The 21706-nt window shown below is 36.2% G+C and overlaps 1 protein-coding gene across 1 annotated transcript; it reads right to left on the reverse strand.

The window, feature by feature from the left end:
• Positions 1-1999: 1999 nt before the first annotated feature.
• Prr32 (proline rich 32) lies at positions 2000-3902 on the reverse strand. Its single transcript, XM_028768323.1, has 2 exons — positions 3775-3902; positions 2000-2989 (listed from the first exon to the last, which is right to left on the reverse strand). Exons 1-2 carry the CDS (start codon positions 3792-3794, stop codon positions 2155-2157), a joined length of 855 nt encoding a protein of 284 aa, XP_028624156.1. The 5' UTR covers positions 3795-3902; the 3' UTR covers positions 2000-2154.
• Positions 3903-21706: the final 17804 nt, after the last annotated feature.

The following is a 21706-nucleotide window of genomic DNA, read 5'->3' on the forward strand; positions in this document are numbered from 1 at the left end:
AGAAAGAAAGAAAGAAAGAAAGAAAGAAAGAAAGAAAGAAAGAAAGAGAGAGAGAGAGAGAGAGAGGGAGGGAGGGAGGGAGGGAGGGAGGGAGGGAGGGATTGAGGGAGGGAGGGAGGGAGGGAAGAAGGAAGAAAGAATGAGAAAGAATATTTTTTTTGTCACTGTGACTCAGGATTCTCTATAGAAGCGATGAGCAAATACAAATATTTTTATTTTCCTTGCATGTGAGAGCAGAACTCCTGGTTTTTTTTTTTTTTGAAGCATGTTATGTGGCTACCAAGCTCTAAATAAACTAAGGAAAACACCTTTATCCTACAATGCAAAAAGAAAAATATAACCTCAGTGCCTCATTTTGCTGATAGTTATTCTTTGATGCTTAGTATGTGTTCAGTATTTAGAAATGGCATAGAAAATAATAAACACATAATGTTGGGAAATGGGGAACAGTGTTGACAAAGAGCCGTCTGTACTATGGCACTTTTTGTTATAGTATATTTGTCATAGATTGGTCTAATTGTATATAGACTCTTTTTGAGCACGTATCCAGAGAACATCCTTTGAGAAGGAAAGGAGACCCTTGCCTGCTGTCATCCTCCACATCCTTTGGGAAATCTCTGGAGAAACAGCACTGGATTTCAGTAAACAACTTGATTTCTTGTCAAAAAATCTTTTAACATCTGGCTCAAAAATATTTGTATGACAATAAGCATGCCCTAGTCTCCTGCTCAATAAGCCTGAAAATTCAGTAAGTGTTTGGAATGCTAAAACTAAGCTACCTTATAGTGAGCAGCTGTCAAACATTTTGCTGAATATTCCTGCTGAACTGGCCACAGTGATCTGATGGAACTCTGCCAGCTTCAGGACATAAAGAGAGAGAAGGAAATACCATCAAGCACCACACAGATGTTTCTGAACACAATTACACTGCAGCCTGCACACTTAGCATAATGTATTATGAAATAAATGGAGTAAAAGAAACCTCAGAAATCCTTTTGCTTTTTGGATGGTTGCAGTAACAAAGGACCTAATGATATTATTAAAATATATCAATAGTTTTGCTTTCCAATAAGGATCATTCACATCAGCAATTTATATCTGTTTCTACCTACTATACCACATATAAAACTGCATGTGAGACATGTTCATTTTAAGTATACTTCAGAAATATTTCCAACTTAGTCATTGCATAGACCATCATGAAATATTAAATTACAGTTCAAAGTGGCTATCCTTGGACCCTAATCAGTGTTACTTGATTTTACCAACGTTACTATCTGGGTGTTTTGATATATTTTCAAGTATTCATTACAATAGAGATGTCACAGAAAACATAGCAATATTTGAAAAAAAACTATTCCAACTAAAAATATTTACATTTGTAATTAAAATTTATGACCTATATTCCAAGAAAAGATAAGAAAGCTTGTGCTAGTTCTACCCAGTTATCTCTCCAAAATTTTGTGTATTAAACCATATGTTTAGCAAAATTGAGAATGTAAATGACTGATCCTACTTCAAGTAGACTTCATAAAGTACGACTTTCCCACCCTCCCTTTTCTGATTTCGTGATCATTTATCCAGATTTTTCTTTTATCTGACTATTAAATGTTTTCTCTGTTCAGGCAGAGCAGAAGATGGATTTGAGTTAGATATTATCAAGATTCATTTTCCCATGTGACTCGTTCTAGTTCTATTTGTGTACATCTTTTTGGGTTCTGTAGATTATAGCATGTCACTGTGAAACTTACCTTAAAGAATTCATCCAAATTCGAGCAACCATCCTAGCTTTAGGCATGTAGAAATTATAGACTCTAGACTTGGCTAACAAGGTCCCAATTGCTCCCTTTCCGTGGCCACGTTGCAGCACCAGTCGGGGGCAAACAATGATAATGATTCAAGTGAACTATGTAGAAAATACTAGTATATATCTACACTAATTTCCTGAAATATAGACAACAAACATTAAGGTTTGGGTTTAAAAAAATAAGCTACAACATTTAAAACTGTGGAATCTTTATTAGATTTCTAAACAAGTAAGGCACATTAGTGCTAAACAAAATGCAAAAGGGTAGGAAATTTTATATATGAAGAAAAAGAGTAACTTTCTACTCTTTCCCCAACCCTTTTCCTTCTTTTCTCTTTTCAAGCTCTCTAGTTTAAGTACGGAGGAGGGTATATTGCTCCAGTGTTGTAATGAAAAAAATAAGGCAAAAGGGGAGGACCAAATCCCAGTGGAGAAGCAAAAGCGGTAGGCATCACAGGAAATGGATTGAAGGCTGGAGCTTGAGGAGGCAGAAAGCAATGCGCAGTTGAGCAAGGTAAGCCTGTAATACTGGGTGACAAAGGGACAGAAGGTCTCTGCTGCCAATTATCCATAGGGTTCCTTGGGCTTCCCAATGGGAAAGAAACATGAGCCAGGTTGCCCCTGTTGGCCATTCTAGCATTTCCTGGAGTCACCTCCATCATTATCCCCGATCTAAGTGTGGGGATATATGGAGGGCCTCGTGACTGTGAGCCTCTCAGTGGAAAGAACCCTTGGCCTCTAGGCACAGGAATATATGGCTTTAAATTATTGCCACTTCTCTCAAGAACCCTGCTACCAACTCTTGGGCCTCCTATCATCAGTGCCTTAGAGCTTCCAGAGACTTCCTGGGACATATTAATAGAATCATGTCCCTTCTGGCTCTGGCTTTCCAGGCCCTCTGAGCTGTTTATTTCTGCTGTTGCTAGGGACTCTTCCTCAATAGCAGGTGTTAGTGTAAAAGGGTGTCTTGGGGCTCTTGGATTTTCAGGAATGCGGGTTCCTGTTCTTGGCACAGTGAAGAGAGTTCTCAAGGAGACAGGAGGGCAGGCCCAGACATCTGCATCATCCTCATCATCCTTCAATATGGAACTCAGACAGTGGAGCTGCACATTGTAGTGTGTCTCCCTGCTTCCATTTTTGTCCACAGGTACCATTATGGATGAACGGCTATGCCCTGCAAGCCTAGCAAAAACAGAAATAAAAATTCAAATAAAATGGAAATATTTCCAGAAAATATTTCTAGCATGTGATTGAATTTCGGGACTCTAGGAAATAAAGGAGTACAGGTTTTCTCTCCATGTAGTCAAGTAAATACATTCAGAGCCTACTGACACCCCTCCCCCTCCAACACACACTCTCAGAAGACACTTTTAGTACATGATCTCCCATAATGGCTGCCCCCTGTGCCTGCTTAATTCCTCATCAGTCAAAGGTAGTAAAAATGTCTATATGCCCTAGTTGGCTTCCCAGTTTACAGAAAGTTACAGCTCTTTCAAGTCCTTGTAAGATCTATAACACACTAAGCTCAGAATTCTGATCCTGGCAGGAATGTTATGAGGAGTCTCTGGGGACTGGGCACAGGGACACAGCATTACATTCTTTCACAGAAGTCAAAGGAAGCTTAGTCATTCTCCTTAAACATTCTGCTTTTTTTCTTTGTAATTCACCACATATTCCAAATAAAATGTATTAAAACTTCATTCTTTTCTTTTAACCTATATCAAGATCTATTAGAGCCACAATTTCTCCTTGATTTAGCCCTAATGTTTAGGGCTTTGTAACTTTTATTTCAAACTTATATTTACAATCATTAATGTTTTATATGCTTACAATCAGTAATCTTATCTACAATTCTTTTAACTTTTGCCTTTTGATCCTCTTGTCCCTGCCATAGCAAACACATTAATAATACCTAAATGATCTTTTGCCTTCAAATTTAACTGAACCGAACTCAGTTTTATACTTACCCATTTTCAGTACAAGCCATGTAGAAACAAGATAAGGACTATTTTCATGAAGTAGAAGAACAAACCAGCTGAACACCAGCACCAGCCGACTAGTCTGGAGAAGTGATCCTTGCTTCTACCTCAGAGAGGTTTGGCAACGGGAATGAAGGCAAGAACCAACTGCTTTATTCCACACTCAGATTTCTATTAGTGAAGTCATCAGTTGCTAGGCAAAGGAGTGAGGAAGTCAGACAACAGGGAAGGGGGAAGGGATAAATCTGCATACTCCTTCAAAGCTAAATGTGGAACTGCTTTTGACACAGTAACATTTGGACATGAAAGATATTTCCTAAGTCAACTGTGTTACAGACTAGTTGGAATGATAAAATATTTCATTTATCAGGGTTTAAAAGTCATGGAGGCATTTATTTCTCTCTTTTAAAGTTCTTATTAATGTTTCTCATTTTTTAACTGGTCTTGTTTTTGTTTGGTGAAGCATTATCTTTGGTCCAAAATTAATTCTGGACATTCTTTATAAAAGAGAGTTGTTGAATATCCCACTCAATGTGTAAAAACATATTTTATTTATTAATTATTATTACTTTCTATAATACTTGATGCTTATTATTCAATATGAGCACCCTGCTTGAGGAGTCATATTAATATTGTAAGAAATAGAAATTAGTGAGCTAAACTGTCAACTTTTGACAAGGAAACAAAAAATCATTATGGAAATTTCGCATTATAATTATTGTGAATTTTACTTTTCTGCTCTGTAGTTATTTGCTTCATAATGGATTATAGTATATTATCTGTCTATGTGTGTCTATATAACTGTGCTTTTCCTATAATGGAGCCAGAGAGATGCTTTAATGAGGGAGAAGGACAAATGCCATATGTGTATCACAGTTTTTTTTAATAGTTGACCACGTTTTGCCTTGCAACTCTTTTACAGGAGGCAATTTCGATTCTTCCAGCACAAGTATCAACTGCCTCTCCTCCTTTTATTAAGCATACTTTCCTATGAATTAATTACTGTGAAAATACAGAAGTTATAAGACTACAACGATTCCTAATGTCACAAACTTAGACCACTTCGTCCACTGTACTTAAGATTTATGCTGTAAAACTAGACCTTGAAAATTTTCTGTCCTTTATCACGAAATCAGTACGTATATTCTGCTATATTTTAAGTAATATATACCTCTTTTTTCCTTAAAAAAGATAAAAGACTTCCAAACATTATGATTTCTGATATTTGTGTGTATGAGAGAGATAAGAGAGGAAATAAAATAAGTACAGAATGCAAGTGCAAAGGGATGGCTATTGCTGGAAGCAGCATAATTCACCATGCAAAGGACCTTTTGGGTCTTGAAGGCCACATATTGCTGCCAGGGTCCTTGTCTCTTTATTTTTTGTTTATTTTATAATTTATTTTTTCTCAAATCGTAATTCATTCACACAGGGGTTATAAACACAGAAAGGCAGGATGTGGGGAAGGGGATGACACTGGAGTGTGGCTGTTCAGGGAGAATACAGATATCTTTCAGAACTGGGTATCGCCTGGGTGAAGAAGGTTCAGGAGACAGGTCACTATGACTCTGCCTATGACCCACTTGTCCTTATCTAAGTTGGTATTGTCTGCCAAGGCTACCTATTTACAAGGTCTATGACTACTCAGGCTTGTAAATTTCCACAAAAAGCTGCCCGTTTACAATAGCTTATAGCCATCTGTTTCAATGTTTTTTCTACTGAGACCCAAGACTTGGTGTTAGTATACATCTATGACAGGCCTATTGTTGATTTTAGGCCTATGGCTGATTGTAGGCCTTCAGTGTGTAAGCAGGGCTGCCTCTGACATCTCCTCCCTTCTCTAAGTATAGAAGGGCTGTGGCAATTCTAATCTTGCGAAGGCAGGGATAGAGGCCTGACCTCCAGTACTTGAAGGGGACCTTGGTTTTTTTTTTTGTTGTTGTTGTTGTTTTTTAAATAATTTATTTTTTCTCAAATCGCAATTCATTCACACAGGGGTTATAAACACAGAAAGGCAGGATGTGGGGAAGGGAATGACACCGGTCCCCCTGTTGTTGTCCAGTGAGGCATGAGGGTGATACCCATCCCAATGTCTTTTTCCTGGAGAGGGGATACTTTTGACATCAACCCCTATGCAGTCAGGCTTGTCCCTCAGGGAACCCAGAGAGATATTTTTATCTTTTATTTATATTCCCTTGCAGTGCTTAGCCTCTCAACCTAAGCAAGAATTCAGATCACCAGTCAGAGGGGGTTCTGGGTGGTCCCTCTCTGCTTGGTCGAGGGGCAGAAGTCCCCCCTTTTAGGTTGGGTGGAGATGGGTTTTGAAAACACCCTGTATAAAGTAACAACCTCATCTTGATTCTCGTACTCCTCCATAGCTAACTGATGATAATGTATCTGAGTAGGTTTTGCTACCAAATTATTTATCTATTGTTTCACAGAGTTAGTCAGCCTATTTGAAGCCCAGGGACCAGCAGAAATAAGCAAAAAGAACCCAAATAACGGTCCCAAGATGGAAGGAAATAGGGTTGACAACCTTGGAGAGGCTGAAAACCAATTCTTGTATCAGCATTCATCTCTTTCTCTCTCTGATTTTTCTCAGGGCCTTCACTGACCTATTTCATGCTCTCTTTAACCCTCCCTGTCTTGTCTATGTAAAGGCACCATTCTTCTTTAAGGGCTGTACACAGTCAAGAGCTGTACACAGCCATTTCTATTGTAATAGAGTAAATCAAGTCCAATAAGCATCTTTGCGATTTTAGGAGGTCTCTTCAGATAGTATAACGAGGGATTTCTTCAGATTAGTGATGTCAATCTCTAGCTGTTTGATGTTCTTGTCAATGGCCCTTCAAAGGTCTGAGCAGTATAAGTTCGGAGGCCAGCATCTGGATTAGAACTCTTAACAGCAGACATCACGGGTGATTCATTTTACCTGGAAAGGAAAAAGAAGGGAATTCTCAGGGAGATTCTCTTCCCTGGATGTAAATTGTTATCATATTATTTATGGTTGGGCCTGGCTTTGTGGGGTTATCTATTTATTTCATTAATCTCTTTGGTAGCCGGTTAGCTGTGCCTTCTGTGGTATGAAACAGGCATATCAATCCTCGGCCCCATAAGGGATCTGGGTCTGGTCCATTCCCTTTAAGGGTAAGAGGGTCCTTCCTCATATCTGTTGACAAAGTTTTTGTTGGTCTCGGTGATGCCAGAGGCAGTCAGCAGCAGATTTGCCATGAGCTTTCAGCTTTAGAGAGATAAAAGTGAACAAGGCATGATGGATAGTCTTTCAGGAGGACTCCTTCTGGGGGAGTACTGTTCCCCCTCTATTGTTTTTAAAGCCAATTATTCAGAGTTCTTGTAAAATCAGGGAAGAAGCACCAACAGTCGCTCCTTCCACACTCAGAGATTCATGAAGACCCTATTTAAAGAAATATAAATCTATATTAATAATCTTTTGTCAAAGGACTGTTATAGCACTGCCGACAACTAATCTGACTATATAATATATCGATTAGTAATAGCTTCTACTTTTTGTGAGATTATCTCTCTTTTGTCAATTAATTGTTGAGGAAAATTAGGATTTACATCTCTCTTGAGAATATTAAAGAGAGTCTTAAATTCTTTTGTGGAGAGCTTAAAATAATATCTTAGCCAATTAGCATCTCCTAGAAACTTTTGAAAATAATTTAAAATAAGTAAACTAACTCTCTCTCTCTCTCTCTCTCTCTCTCTAGACCCTTTATCTGTATTTTTTATTGGATATTATATGTATTTACCTTTCAATGTTATCTCCTCTCCCATTTGCCCCCAAAAACCCCTTATCCCATACCCCCTCCTCCTGTTTTTATGAGGGTGTGCTCCAAGCATCCTTCAAGTCCCATCTCCCTGCTCTCAAATTCCCAAACACTAGGGGATCCAAACTTTCGGGGACCATGGCCCTCCACTTCCACTGATGTCTGACAAGGTCACCCTCAATTACCTATACAGGTGGAGACATGAGTCGCTCCCTTTGTGCTCTCTGGCTGGCGGTTTAGACTTTGGGAGCTCTGGTTGAATCTTGTCTCTTTCTATGTATACTATTGAATGATTTTATACCATTGAAAACTGAATGTGACATGTTCCAAACACATTTTTCAGGGGAATCTGTTCACTTGCCTAGCATGGTTAACTATTAAGAAATCTTTTGCTCTTCAGCTTCAGTTCATGCTAGCTTCAATTTACTCTGTTTCCTCATGTAAAAGAAAACTTACGATTAGCATTGTGGTAGAATTTTAAACTTCATTTAGCACTTATGCTGTGGAAAATATAACCCTTAATGCATACTAATTCTTGGTAATTCATATTTACACATATACTTTATGTATGAGAGATTTCATGGTTTCATCTGAACAATGATAATAAAGACACTGGAAGCTATTTAGTATTTGTTCAATATGATATCATCGTAATTGAGCTTCATGAAAGAAAAACATAACTAACAAAGACCAAGTAAGTGAGAAGATTGACAAAGCCTGTGAAACCTGAAAACTGTAAATGTCCATTAGGTAATAACTAATATTATACCTTATAATGTGTTTGTGTGTTTGCTGACAGTGCTTAATTATTGCAGGTATTTATTAATGTGTTATGTGTGGATAAGAAAATAACACATAATCCATAGTACTACAGTACATTGAAATTTTTTTCTAGAGAGACAAAGCTATCTATAAAATAAATATCTTATAAATAAATCCAAGTGGGATACAAATCTGATAAGATTAATTACATGAATTCAAGCAAAACAGAAACCTATTCTTCACATCTATATTGTGAGCTAAAATAGTTGCCACACAATATAGATTAGAGGCTGGATATATTTGTATGATCATATATCTGATTAAATGGGTAAAATACAACTTATGAACAAAACAAATGTGAATGAAAGAATTAGAATAATATTAAAATTTTATAGTTCAGAGTTTTAATATAAGCTGAAGCTTCCATTTAATTCAAAAGAAATACAAAGATCTACTTGGACCATCTACAAATAGATGTTAACCACAGACTTAGTAAAATCTTACAGGCTATGGTGTACTTAATGACAGTGAATTCTACAACTGAATTTAATTAAAAACAAATTAAGTTGACCACTGTGGAGGAATTCGAAGAGGGGGAGGTGGGAGTGAGTGAATGGGTGGGGGTACATCCTCATAGAAGCAGGAGAAGGGGGGATGGGTTAGGGGGTTTCTGAGTGGAGGGGAATGGGAAAAGGGGATAACATCTGAAATGTAAATAAAATATTCAATAAAAATTTTAAAAGCCTAGAATTATCTCCAACATATCTTTAGGAAAATAAAAACAGAAACAAAACTGTCAAGCAGCCTAAATAATTCAGTTTGTTTGAATAAGAAGTCATAACATTGATGCTATTTCTATTATTTGTTTGGGTAACTGCTCAGAGAAGGTGCAAATGAATAATAAAAAAAATGATAACTTGTCAAAACCTAACATTGTTGCAAAATCAGCCAGACTCTAAAGGCCTTTCATTACCCATGGCCTCTTCCTCATGTCACGGTTCCCATACCACACTCATTTCTCAAAGATTCTGTTGAGATGTTACTGAAATGCTAATTGAGGACAGTGTAAGTATATGTTTGGTTTTGCACAGTAATTATGCCGTCATTAAAATTTTACTTTTCTGTCAAACTCTAGTTGTGTGTGTGTTGGTAAAGAAACTTTGCAACTAAATAAGGTCTGGCAAAGTATTATTTAAAATATTCTTTTTCTCTTCTACTTCAGAAAATATTTCAAAAGATGGAGACACAAGGGTCAATCTCTCTGTTGCAGTCAGGCTAATAAGAAGATGATGAGAAGATTGGCATGTTGATCTCCTGGGAGGCAGTTGTCAGAAAATCCTATCCTTTAACTCATCTTCAAATGTGCCCATGCCTGTAGAACATTTTCTAAATTTAGAATGTCTAAAAAGTACTCTTAGAAACTAGACCAGTTATTTTAGGAGTGTATGATTATTTAATTCAGTACATTAAAGCATAGGAGTCATAAAAGTATGACATTAACAAAGAATAGGCTATACAGTGGTTCTTTTCTATATAGTAGCGTTCTGCTGTGTAACCATGGGTCATAATTCTGTCCCCTCTGCTGCCAGCTGTTTGGGTTACTCTGTGTGATGAGAGATGAGAATGAACAGGTGAGACTGAGGCTCTCACCAACACTATAGGCAAAAGCAATTTTCATTGCATTCTTCACTCTGGATCACTTTACTGCTTTGCTTCTCCCCTCACTCTCGCTCTGTGTATAGAAGTGTAGAGAAGGAAAAAATGCAAATAAGATTGAGACAGAGTTTCTTCATTATGTATTTATTTTTGCCTGTCTCAGAACTTTCTATTTATACCAGGCTGGCATTGAACACACAGAAGTCCACCTACCTCTGCTTCCTGAGTACTCGGATTAAAAACCTACATGACCATGCCTTGGCCAAGAAACGTATTTTAAAACACTTACGTTTATAATTATCTATGTACACTTAGCTATGTATTTAGAATTTATCTGTTTTTCTACCTAATATTTATATTAAAAAATTAAGTAATTTATTATCAAAACAGAATTTTAAACACAAAATAATAGTGTTCTGATATCACAGATAATAAATGGCAAACAACATTCAAAGACAATCTATTGAATATCAAAGGAGACACCTCATCCATGTTACCATGAGGTTCTGATAAATCATACGAGTGTGTGTTTTAGCATATGTAATGTATAGTCTTATAGCTATTCATCCAGAGGTAGTTCTCAAGGAACAAATAATCCAAACAGAAATACTTACACCTCTAATTACTGCCTCTATAAGGATGTAAAAAGTCACTGAAGCCTTGTACATTTGGTGATATTCCAACTAGACAGTAAGAACTACAGACCATGTCAGAAGGAAACTAGATTGTAGACAAATGGAAGAATTTGGTTATATCATACCAGTATTACCTACATTAAGATAATAAAATTAAACTGAGAATAGGAGCAAATTCCAACAACAGAAACACATTGCAGGTTAACACAGGAAAATAAAATTTGAGTCCAACAGAAACCACACAGCAACTGTCTTACAAATAAATAAATAGATAAATAAATACATTTTATATTTTTTCTTTTATTGTTTCAGAGTTTGACATATGTATAAAATATGTCTTGATCAAATCCATTCATTTCCTCTTCTCATACTTCCCATAAAATAAATATTTTGAAGGATTTAGATTCAAGAACCTGTGGGTCACAACGCCCTTCGGGTCAAACAATCCTTTCACAGGGTTTACCTGAGACAACCTGCATGTCACATATTTACATTACAATCCATAACAGTTGCAACATTGCAGTTATGAAGTAGCAATGAAAGTTGTTATAGTTGGAGTCCCCATAACACAGGGAACTCTATTAAGATTCTCAGCATTAGGAAGGTTTAGAGCAACTGTTCTGGACTTGATGGTTAAATTACTGACTACTCTTAAAGTACCAGAGTGTGTTTCCAAGCAACCACATTACTGCTTTCAACTATCTGTAATTCGATTTCTTAGTATCTGTCACTCTCTTCTTTGTGACATGAGAATCTGGGTATGCAGATAATGTACTACACCACACACATAAAAATATATATATGAATCTAAAGATATCAAATATTGTACTACTAGTCAAAGCTTGAGCTGTTGATTTAAGGAATCATACTGGAACAACTAAGCTTATCCTCTTGGTTGAATTATCTAGATATAAATATGTTTGTTTATAAATATGTATGTTTCTGTATAAATGTTCATATTGGTTTGAATTAGATGATATTTCCTATCTATGGATGTGTTAATGATAAATCTGAAGAATATACTTGTAAATTAGGTAAATTTTAAGATAAAAATATGTTTTATATCCATATATTATATACCTTATAAATTAAGATAAACACCAGAATAAATAAAATGAAGGAAGGAAGCTAATTTTAAAAATGCATTGTATGAAATTCTCAAGGAATAAATAAAACAGTGTTAAAGAAAAATAATAAAAATAAAAACTCTCCAATTAGAAGTTAAAAACATTACAGTTTAAGGAAGCCACTTATGGCATAAATTTCAATTGGTATCATATAGACATGCTTAGATAAATATATAGATAGAGAGTTCAGTTCCATATTAGAATTAATTGCTAAGGAAAAATATCTAAAGGCATACTTGAATCCATGAGCACTTGATTTGAAAATCAAAAACTCTTTTAGTCTAATTTCTTCTTGCTTACACTGAAGATATCAAAATTCATGTAAATATATTTTAACTGTTCACTAAACATGAATCACTTGGATGAATTTGTTTAGACATTTGATGACTCTAGACTTAAAAAAGTTTGGATCTGGACTCCAATATGAGTTCTACCAATTATTAACCATGGAAGCTGAGACACGCTTGTAGACTTCTCTGAATCATATTTGCCTTATTTATAAAATAATATTATGAAATACATGATATTAAGTAATAAAGTGCACTGTTATATAGTAAATGCTTATATAAAAATTTTCCTTATACATATATGTGTTTATTTTCTTAGAAAATACAAATGATAATACCTCTCAAATCTGTTCCATTGTTGAGAGAATTAAGCATTATACTGAAATTTCTTTGGAAACTGTAAATTATCTCAAACGTTAGGCTAATATCCCTATGTGCAATAATTCTTGGGTAAGAAGAGTTTTTCACATTTTCAATATTACCATGTACATTGTCACAGACTTCAGACACAGGCAATGCCATTTTTCATTTCCTTAATCACTAAGATGACATGAAATGACCACACTAAATACATGATGTATACTGGTTTCAACTTTATAATTATTGTTGTGTACATATCATCAACTATTGTATTTAATACAGTAGCCTTACTTAAATAAATATATTGCATTTTTATTTGGCTACTTATTTAATTGGGCTTCAGAACCAGATTGTTTCATAGTAGTAATCATGAAAGTTTCTAAGGTAATTAGAAAACCTTGAGGTGAGGAATTGAGGCTACTTGGCTTCCAGATCATGAAGACTGACTGATTGATTTTTCTCAACGATTTGTTTCTTTTTCTCAGAGAACAAGAAGCTCTTCCACCCCTGCCATCCCAAACCATTCTCAACTAGTCAAATAGATAGCTCAGTGGAGAAGGCTTGACAGTTTTACAGACTGACTGCAATTCAGTGTGGAGAAAAGTTGCTGATGAAACACAAAATTAAAACATTAACAAAGAGACCAATCTTAATTCTTTTCTGAACTATTGTGTCTGCCCATGTTACTGACATAAATGTTTATTTAAAAGACTTGGATAAACACAAGACCCTGCAGTTATCTATTTATAAATAAAGTCATTCCTTTATGTTTTAATTAGCTCAGGTCTTCCAACTATAGTTTTTAAGTGTAACAAATTGACATGTGTTTTCATTTAAGGGAAGAATTCATTATCACAACATTATTGTGGTGAGCCAGGAAACTGAAAAGAACAACTAAGAAAAGCAATGGATAATACTAGGATTCCATTCTAATAACAAAGTCTCAACAGATGCATAATAATTTACAAACCAATCTTACAAACTTTTTTGGGGCACTTACATAACTTTAAATCAGAAAAGTTGAGGTGACAGACAGTGTGCTGATTATGAATGATCTTTATTACATTCAAGCTTTCAGAATTTTTCCTGGTTGCAAATTAACCTTGTCACTCTAGCCAATTCCTATGGTCTACCTGTGAGACAATGACTTAATTGGTATGTTCTATGCTCTGTTATATTCAGCTTAAATATTTATTGTCTGTGACCACAAAAGGAAAAAAACACAGATAGAACAGATGTTCCTGGATTTCATATGGAGTTACTTCAAAAAAAATCACTATTGTAAGCAAAAAAAATCAACTAACATGCATTTCATACATCTAAACTGTATAGAAACACACTATACTGTAAAGTGCAATTTTTATGAACTCTGAATGTCAATGAAATCATTTTATTTCAGAACAAAGGGAAAGTACTTCCCCCAGAGGCTTATCAGAGGGATTGTTGATCTTTGATGTGGACAGAAAAGGCTCTGACTTATCCAAAATGATAGCTTTAGTATCTGTGGCTGTGATTGATCTAAACACAAGGTTCAATATCCATTGTTGCTACTAATGGAGAAGACTACAAGTAGTTCAAATATCCATATAAACAGGCCATATTGACTCAGTGAGGTAGCAAAGAAAAATAACTATCCGCTCTTCCACTCTGACCCCAATGTTACAGCATTTAGGACAAGTATAGACTTCTTCCAGTTCATTTTTTATGTTTAAATATTTTATTATGTATTTATTTAAAGCATGTGTTTATATGTTGGAGGAGTTATGGGTTTGTGCATGTGGATATAGTTCAATACCTGCAGATACAGGTGGAATTACAGGCAGCCACATAATAAAAGTTCTGGGATATAAAACTCCAGTCATCTACAAGAATAGTATGAGACCTTAACTGCTGAACCATCTCTTTTAACATGTCAAGTCATCTTGGATACTTTCAGTAAAGTGATCTGAGCTAGTAACAAAGAACAAGCATAGTTAAACATGAAGCTGAGAAAGTCAAGTGTCAATAGCCAGAGAATGTTGCAGAGTGATGCAGTCAAGACATCCATCTTTCTGACAGTTGTAAATGAAGCGGCTAAATAATCAAAACCAGAACAGGGTAAGAGAATAGAAGCAGCAGAAGACAGCAAAGGAAGGCACAGAGTGAAGACTGAAGCGCAATAAAAGGTTTCAGGAACCAAAAAAATAAAAATTCAAAGGCCCTGTTTTCCACAGTATATTTCAAAGAGCTTTCAATTCTTTGGTACCAAGAAGCCCAGATCCCACCTGAGAACTGTAATGCTAATATATTACTAATTCATATGTCCACATCAGGGGTGTAACACTGGCTACTGCCAAGCACTGGGGAATCTTTAAACTTAGGTTGGCCTGCATGCTACAAGTCCATTGAAACCAAAGCCTGAAGAACTGTAGGATCAAAACACAGACACCAAACCCAAAACTATTGCTAATGCAAAGATATGCTTCCAGACAGGACCCTGGTATGGCTGTGCTCTGAAAGGTTCTATCAGCACCTGACATAGATACTTACAGCCAACCATTGGACTGAGCCCTGGTACTCCTATGGAAAAGTCAGGGGAAAGACTGAAGGTGCTGAAGAGGATGGCAACCCCTTAGGAAGACCAACGTTATAAACTAACCTGGACACCTGAGAGCTCCCAGAGGCTAAGCCATCAACCAAAGAGCATAACATTGGCTGGCTGGTGGCTCCCACTACATATGGAGTAGTGGACTGCCTAGTCTGGCCTCAGTGGGAGGAAATGTATTTGGTCCTGTGGAGTCTCATGAAGCCTCAGAGATAGGGGATGCTAGAGGGGTGAGATGGGAGTGGATGGGAGAGAGGGTGAGCACCTTCTTAGAGGCAAATGGGAGGAGTAGGGGATGAGAGGCTCATGGATGGGGAATTGAGAAGGGAGACAACATTTGAAATGTATATAAATAAAATAATTAATGAAAAAGAAAGAAAGAAAAAGAGAGAGACTGAATACTAAAACTGCAGGCGTAAAGCAGTGTAGAGCAATGTTTCTTAATGCTTCCACCTGCCTACTGCCTATATTTGCCACTACTAACTACTAATAGAAATGTCATGCCTTTAGTACACACCTTGATTCCCTAACAATGAAGATTTGTAAAAGGAAGCATTCATGTCTGAAAGTGATATCTCATTCAGTGGCAGACAATGTGATGAATCAGAAAAGTTTGACAGAATGTGTCAAAGATAAGATATGCTCAACTCTCATGAGAACAGATAGGAAATCGAGTTAAGGAATGAAAGAGGGAGGAGAGGAGAGAGAGAGAGAGAATGAAAGAGGGAGGAGAGGAGAGAGAGAGAGAGAGAGAGAGAGAGAGAGAGAGAGAGAGAGAGAGATTTACTGGGACAAATTTACAGAGACAGGTTGTTGCAGCGGGAGAGAGAAGGATACAGAAAATGAGAAGGAGTCAGAAGAACAGATTGCCAGAATTAGTTTGTGGCTAAGCAGTCCAATTCAATCAGAGACTAAGAGAAGCTAGTTTGAATCAGATTGGGGAGGAGTTTGGGCCAGAACAACTGAGCTGAATGAGTTGAACCAGCCAGAAAAAGTTAGAAAGGCTAAATTTTTTCAGGAGTAAACCTCCAAGACAACAATCAACATTTGGCAAATAAAAGTTACTTTGACAACAAAGCTCTTTGACAACTTCAAAACATTAAGAATATAACTTATATTAGGACAAAAAAGTCTTAGAATGTATGTCATTTTAAGAATAACAATTAAGCTATAAGACAGTTAATACAAATTACAATTAACATCCACAGACTTTAGGAAAGCATGGAAAAGACTTACATACTATCAGCTTGCTATGTTGGCCTTTTCTTTGGGCACCTACAATATTGATTGAAATAGGCTAAAATGAGTCACATATAAATGAATAGCTTTCATACAATACCAGTTAAAATAAATGGTACAAAAGATCTTTTGAGCACTCAACCTTAAAAGGGATGTGTTTATAGAATCTGTTCTGTCAAAGCTTAAGATTCTATTTGGAAGAGAAGGCATAAAGATTTTCAGACAGAGGTTATGAATAACTTTAAATAAAGAGAACTTTCAAGAAACAACAAAGCAGATACACATATAACCTTATAGCAATTGTGACAACATGCATAAGTGCAATCAAGACTAAAATCCCACCATGGAGGAGTGGAGGTGGGTATAATCTCCTGCCCTTAAACAAAAAGTCATTAGTAGTTGATTACTGCTGGGAGTGAGGGAGTAATTTATTTTCACTAGAGTATTACTTGGTATATGTATCACTCTCCAAATGAAAAAACATACCCATGAGTAGTTGCTCAATATGGACAGGACTCAATATTTTTGAGAGGGAACAAAAAGTTACATGGATAGGGAGGTGATAGGTGAACATGGAGGAGTTGGACAAATAAAATGACTACAATAAAAAGCAATGTATGAATTCTTCAAGAATAAATGAAAACATTCAAAGTTTAATTGAAACATTTTTTTTAGAATATATTCTGATCACTGGTTCATCTCACCCATCTCCTTCCAAATCATCTTCACTTCATCACCCACACAATTCTTTCTTTCTGTTTCTCTTCCTCTATTTTGAAAACAAACAGGTAAAACAAACAAACAAACAAATAAAAACAACTAGAATTTTAAAAAAGAACAATAAACACCCACACACCACAAAAAAAACAACAAAATCAGGAACTAAAATAAACAAGTAAAAGATCAATAAAATAAAAGAAATGCCTAGACACAGCATTATGAAGCAAAATATACCTCCAAGAAAAATAACCTTGAGTTAGTTTTATATTGGCCGTCAACCACAGTGAGTAGGTCCTGACCTTAAAACTGAATTGTACAGCTAGTATGACTCCATTAGATAAAACTAACTTTTCCCTAGCAAGGGGCTGTCTGTTGGGGATACCTTATGGCATATGGATGGGGTCTTTTGTCCACTTTCTCTCACAGCTCTTGGATCTTATCTTGCTAAGACCTATGTATGCCCTGTGTATGATGCCTCAGTCTTTTTGAGGTTGTAGTACATTTTTCCTGTTTTGTCTTGTGGGCTTTGTTTCCTTAGTGTCCTTCGTCCCAGCCAGTTCTTATCATTTTTCTATCTCTTCTTTGCCAATCTTCTCTGATCCCTGAGGAAGAAATTTTGTAGAGACATCCTATTTACGACTCTCTACATCTCTCACTCTATGTGCATTATCCAATTGTAATCTCTATATTTGATGCCATCTACTACAGTAAGAAGCTGCTCTGATGATGGCTAATTATGTATGTAGCTGAGTGTCATTGGAAGACATTTTATTCCTTTGTTCCTTTAGCAGAAGAGTAACATTTGATTTTTTCCGTAAGTGTATAGCCTATTGATTCTCAGGTTCTTGACCACCAGAGCAGTGTTGGGCTTTGATTAAGTCTCTTGACATGGGTATAAAACCCAATCAGATAATGGTTGGTTAGTCACACAAGCTTATTGCCACTATTTTACCACCATATCATGTATGTAGGTCACCATTGCAGATCTCCTCTGCTGGTGTGCAGAGTATCTTCCAGTACCATAAACACTAGCCTCTAGGGGTGATGCACCAGTGAGGCACCAGGTTGACTTTTATGTGTTCAGTGAGATGTAAGTGCTCTCTTCAGCAATATGACTTTACCATCAATTTGTGGAACTAATCAATACTCTTGGCAATAGCATGGGTTGTTTCTGGGTTCCCATGGTACCCCTTTTGGCAAACAACACAAACTTGTTATTTTAAATTTTGATTGAAAGTAGAAAAATGCTATATTCATGAACTATTGAAATATTCAGGCTATTCATATTTTAAAAATTGAAAATCTTGTATTCATATGTAAGGAATGAAAGATTAATTACTTTTTCCACTAGAATTAATTCAACCATAATAGACTTTTGTTTCTGTCTTTTCTCCATGGGTAGACTTATTCATTTATATTTACTTATGGATGTAACATTTTGATTTTTCACACTGTTTCCTGTGTTTTTTAACAGTTCAAATTATTTTAAATGAGAGCCATGTGTTCAGACTCAAGTGCTTTCTAGGGAGCATCAGATAATATGATATATGGCATATGCAGTTACTGAACTGCTCAAAATGAATGCTGCATCAAGCTATTGCAAGATTTTCTAAATACTCAAAATAAAAATTCAACACCTTTCTCAATGGTGCAAAATTTTATCATTGCTGTAAATTAGGCAGATGACAATATTTTATATAACAATGACAAATAATAGCATGAATTATTTTTACTAAATATTTAAATGATTGAATCTTTGTGGTGTTAAAAGATTCACCTCCTTTAATAAACTTGTGGATTTAGCATTGTTGAGAAAGGAGTTGAAAGAAATTTTTATCAAGGCTCTCTGACCACTCAGTTGAAAAAACACTGTTTCTATGTGTTTACTGTGCCTCATGTTGCATAATTATTTGGTTTCCATAATAAAAATAATCATTCTGATTTATCTGCTTCTCCAATCTGAGTTTCCAAGAAACATTCACTGAATTGGAGGAAACAGCAGGGGAAAGAAGTTTTAATTATGCAAATATGAAATTCATCAAAGGCAGTGCATTCCAAGGTAGATTTGATAAAAGCTCAGGCTGCTTTTCAATATTTACTGCTTGATACCAAATTAAATTTCAGCTAATATTTAGTAAGAGGATTACAACATTTAAACAAATAATAACTTTACACTGCAAAAGCTAATTAGATTTGTTTAGCCTTGTGCTTGGGATCACTTGCAAAAAAGAGGTTTGGAACTGCCAATGCAAAGTACTCAGTATTCATCATGCCATATACTTTGTTATTTGCTAAGAGAGGCCACATTTTAGATTCTTCCTTCAAAATCCACATACAGATATGGTACACCAACTTGTACCATTTTTCTTTCATGATATAGGTGGACTCACACATTTCAACTTTTCTTATACAGACATTACAGCACAAAATTAACTTCAAGATTATTGAGAATATAACATAGTTTGAGTATAAATTCAGCTGAATGCAGTCACCAGAAAACATACAGGAATATGCCTCTACAATAGTTGAAAAATTACAATAAAAGAAAAACTTATCTTATGGTACTTAAAGCCTAAAAGAAAAGCTATTAATAAAATATATCATAGTATATCATCAGGATTTAATGTGAACATTAATATAATAATAAATATTCCCCAAATATATATCAAATATCTAAATATTAAGTTCAATAATGCACCAATAATAAGCTTTGGGGGAAGTATCTAAGATTATGTTATACACACAATTTATGTAAATAACATTATTCAGAAGCAGTGATTAAAATTAAAAAACCCAAGTTTCCAGATTGGTAAAAATATTGGGAAGAAATATTCTAAGATTATGATCAGATTTATAAAGCAAAAAATCTTGTGGTAAATTTTGTTCTAATATTCAGTAGAGAGATTTTAAAAGCTAATGGATAACTTCAGTGAAACCATGTTTTCAGACATGAGAGTGTTGTTGCACATGAACTCACAGTGGCTGTGACTATATACACAACACCTACACAGAGCATATCAGACAAAATGTCAGCATAGATGACAGAACAAGTTAAGCATTCCTGTCCCTAGCTAAGGAACATTGGCAACTGACAGCTGCTAAGACAGGGGCAGTCAGTTCTGTTTTGTTTTCCAGGAATGTAGCCACTGAGGGGCTATCTATGCTTCAGTAGATGGTCCTATAACTATACATATAGAAGAAGCAACAATTGAATTCAGAAGGTTTAAAAACAGAGTGTACATAAAGTTGGAAGCAAGTAACTGTGGGGTTCTATTAAAGAAATTGGAGGAGAGGGAATGAAGGAAGATGTTTGATAATTTATTTTGGTAAAACATAAAAGTCAAGTAAAAATTAAATATCTTTCTTTTTTTGCAAAAGCTTCCAACTTGTTGTAACACTTGTCTTATAAATACACACCCATATCTTTTCTTTCTTATACGTATGGAATCAGCAAAGACCTAGAATTTTAGAATAAAAATGAAGGAGTAAAAGAGGCATATGAGCACTCTGGAGAAAGGCACTGAAGTACATAGTGAAAATGCAAACTCAGGTTTTCTAATTCTCAGCATTTCCCTTTGAATGACCCTTACTTTCATAGTATGGAGTTCTATTTGACTAATTGTGAGTTATGTGTACAAGTTTAAATAAAATACAGTTTTCAATTTCATATTTATTTTATTTTTTCACTTTACATTCTGCTTATTCCCCCACTCTTGATTACCCCCTCTTAAAGTCCTTTCCCCTCCTCCTCCCCTACTCCTCTGAGATTGGGGAAGAACCCCTGGTTATCCCCCCATTATGGCACACCAAGTCTATGCAGGGCTAGGCACATCCTCTCTTACTGAGGCCAGAGAAGACAATCCATCAAGAAGAACATATCCCATGGATAGTGAGTTGCTTTTGGGATAAACCCTAGTACATTTGTTTAGGACTCACATGAAAAACAAGCTGCATATTTGCTACATATGTGCCAGGAGGCCTAGGTTCAGCCCATATACACGCTTTAGTTGGTGGTTCAGTCTCTAGTTGGTGGTTGAGCCTCAAGGGTCCAGGTTAGTTGACTCTGTTGATCTTCCTGTAAAGTTCTTATCCCCTTTGGGTCCTGTAATCCTTCCCCTTACTCTTCCATAAGAATCCCCAATCTCTAACCACTGTTTGGCTGTGAATGCCTACTTATTTCTCAGTCACCTGCTGAGTGTTGCCTCTCAGAGGACAAGAAGCTCCTGTCTGCAAGCATAACAGAGTATCATTAATAGTGTCAGGGATAGGTGTTTACCCATGGGATGAGTCTGGAGTTGGGCCAGTTATTGGTTGATTATTGCCTCAGTCACTGCTCCCTCCTGTCCCTGCATTTCTTGTAGACAGGATAAATCTTGGGTCAAACGTTTTGTGGATGAGTCGTTGTTGCTATTGCTTTCCTGGGTTAAGCTACAGGAGGTACCCTATTGAGGTTCCATGTCCTGAATCTGTGAGAGCTAAGCTCACCCCCATTGATTCTTAGGCACCTCCATTATCCCAGGTCCCTGTCACATTCTGTAGACATGCCCTACCTCTCCACCCTTGTCAGTTGCAGATTTCCATTCATGCTCATGGCCATCTGGCCATCTCCCTGCACACCTGATCCTGAAGCCCCTTCCTCTCCCCATCTCCTCTACCCTCTGTCCATCTGACCCTTAGGACCATGTACTTTATGACTATTCCCCCTTCTAAGTGAGATTAAAATATCTCTACTTGTGCCTTCCTTCTTGTTTAGCTTCTT

Source organism: Grammomys surdaster, unplaced genomic scaffold (genome assembly GCF_004785775.1).
Source record: "Grammomys surdaster isolate TR1022 unplaced genomic scaffold, NIH_TR_1.0 60, whole genome shotgun sequence".
In the NCBI taxonomy this organism is placed as follows: domain Eukaryota; kingdom Metazoa; phylum Chordata; class Mammalia; order Rodentia; family Muridae; genus Grammomys; species Grammomys surdaster.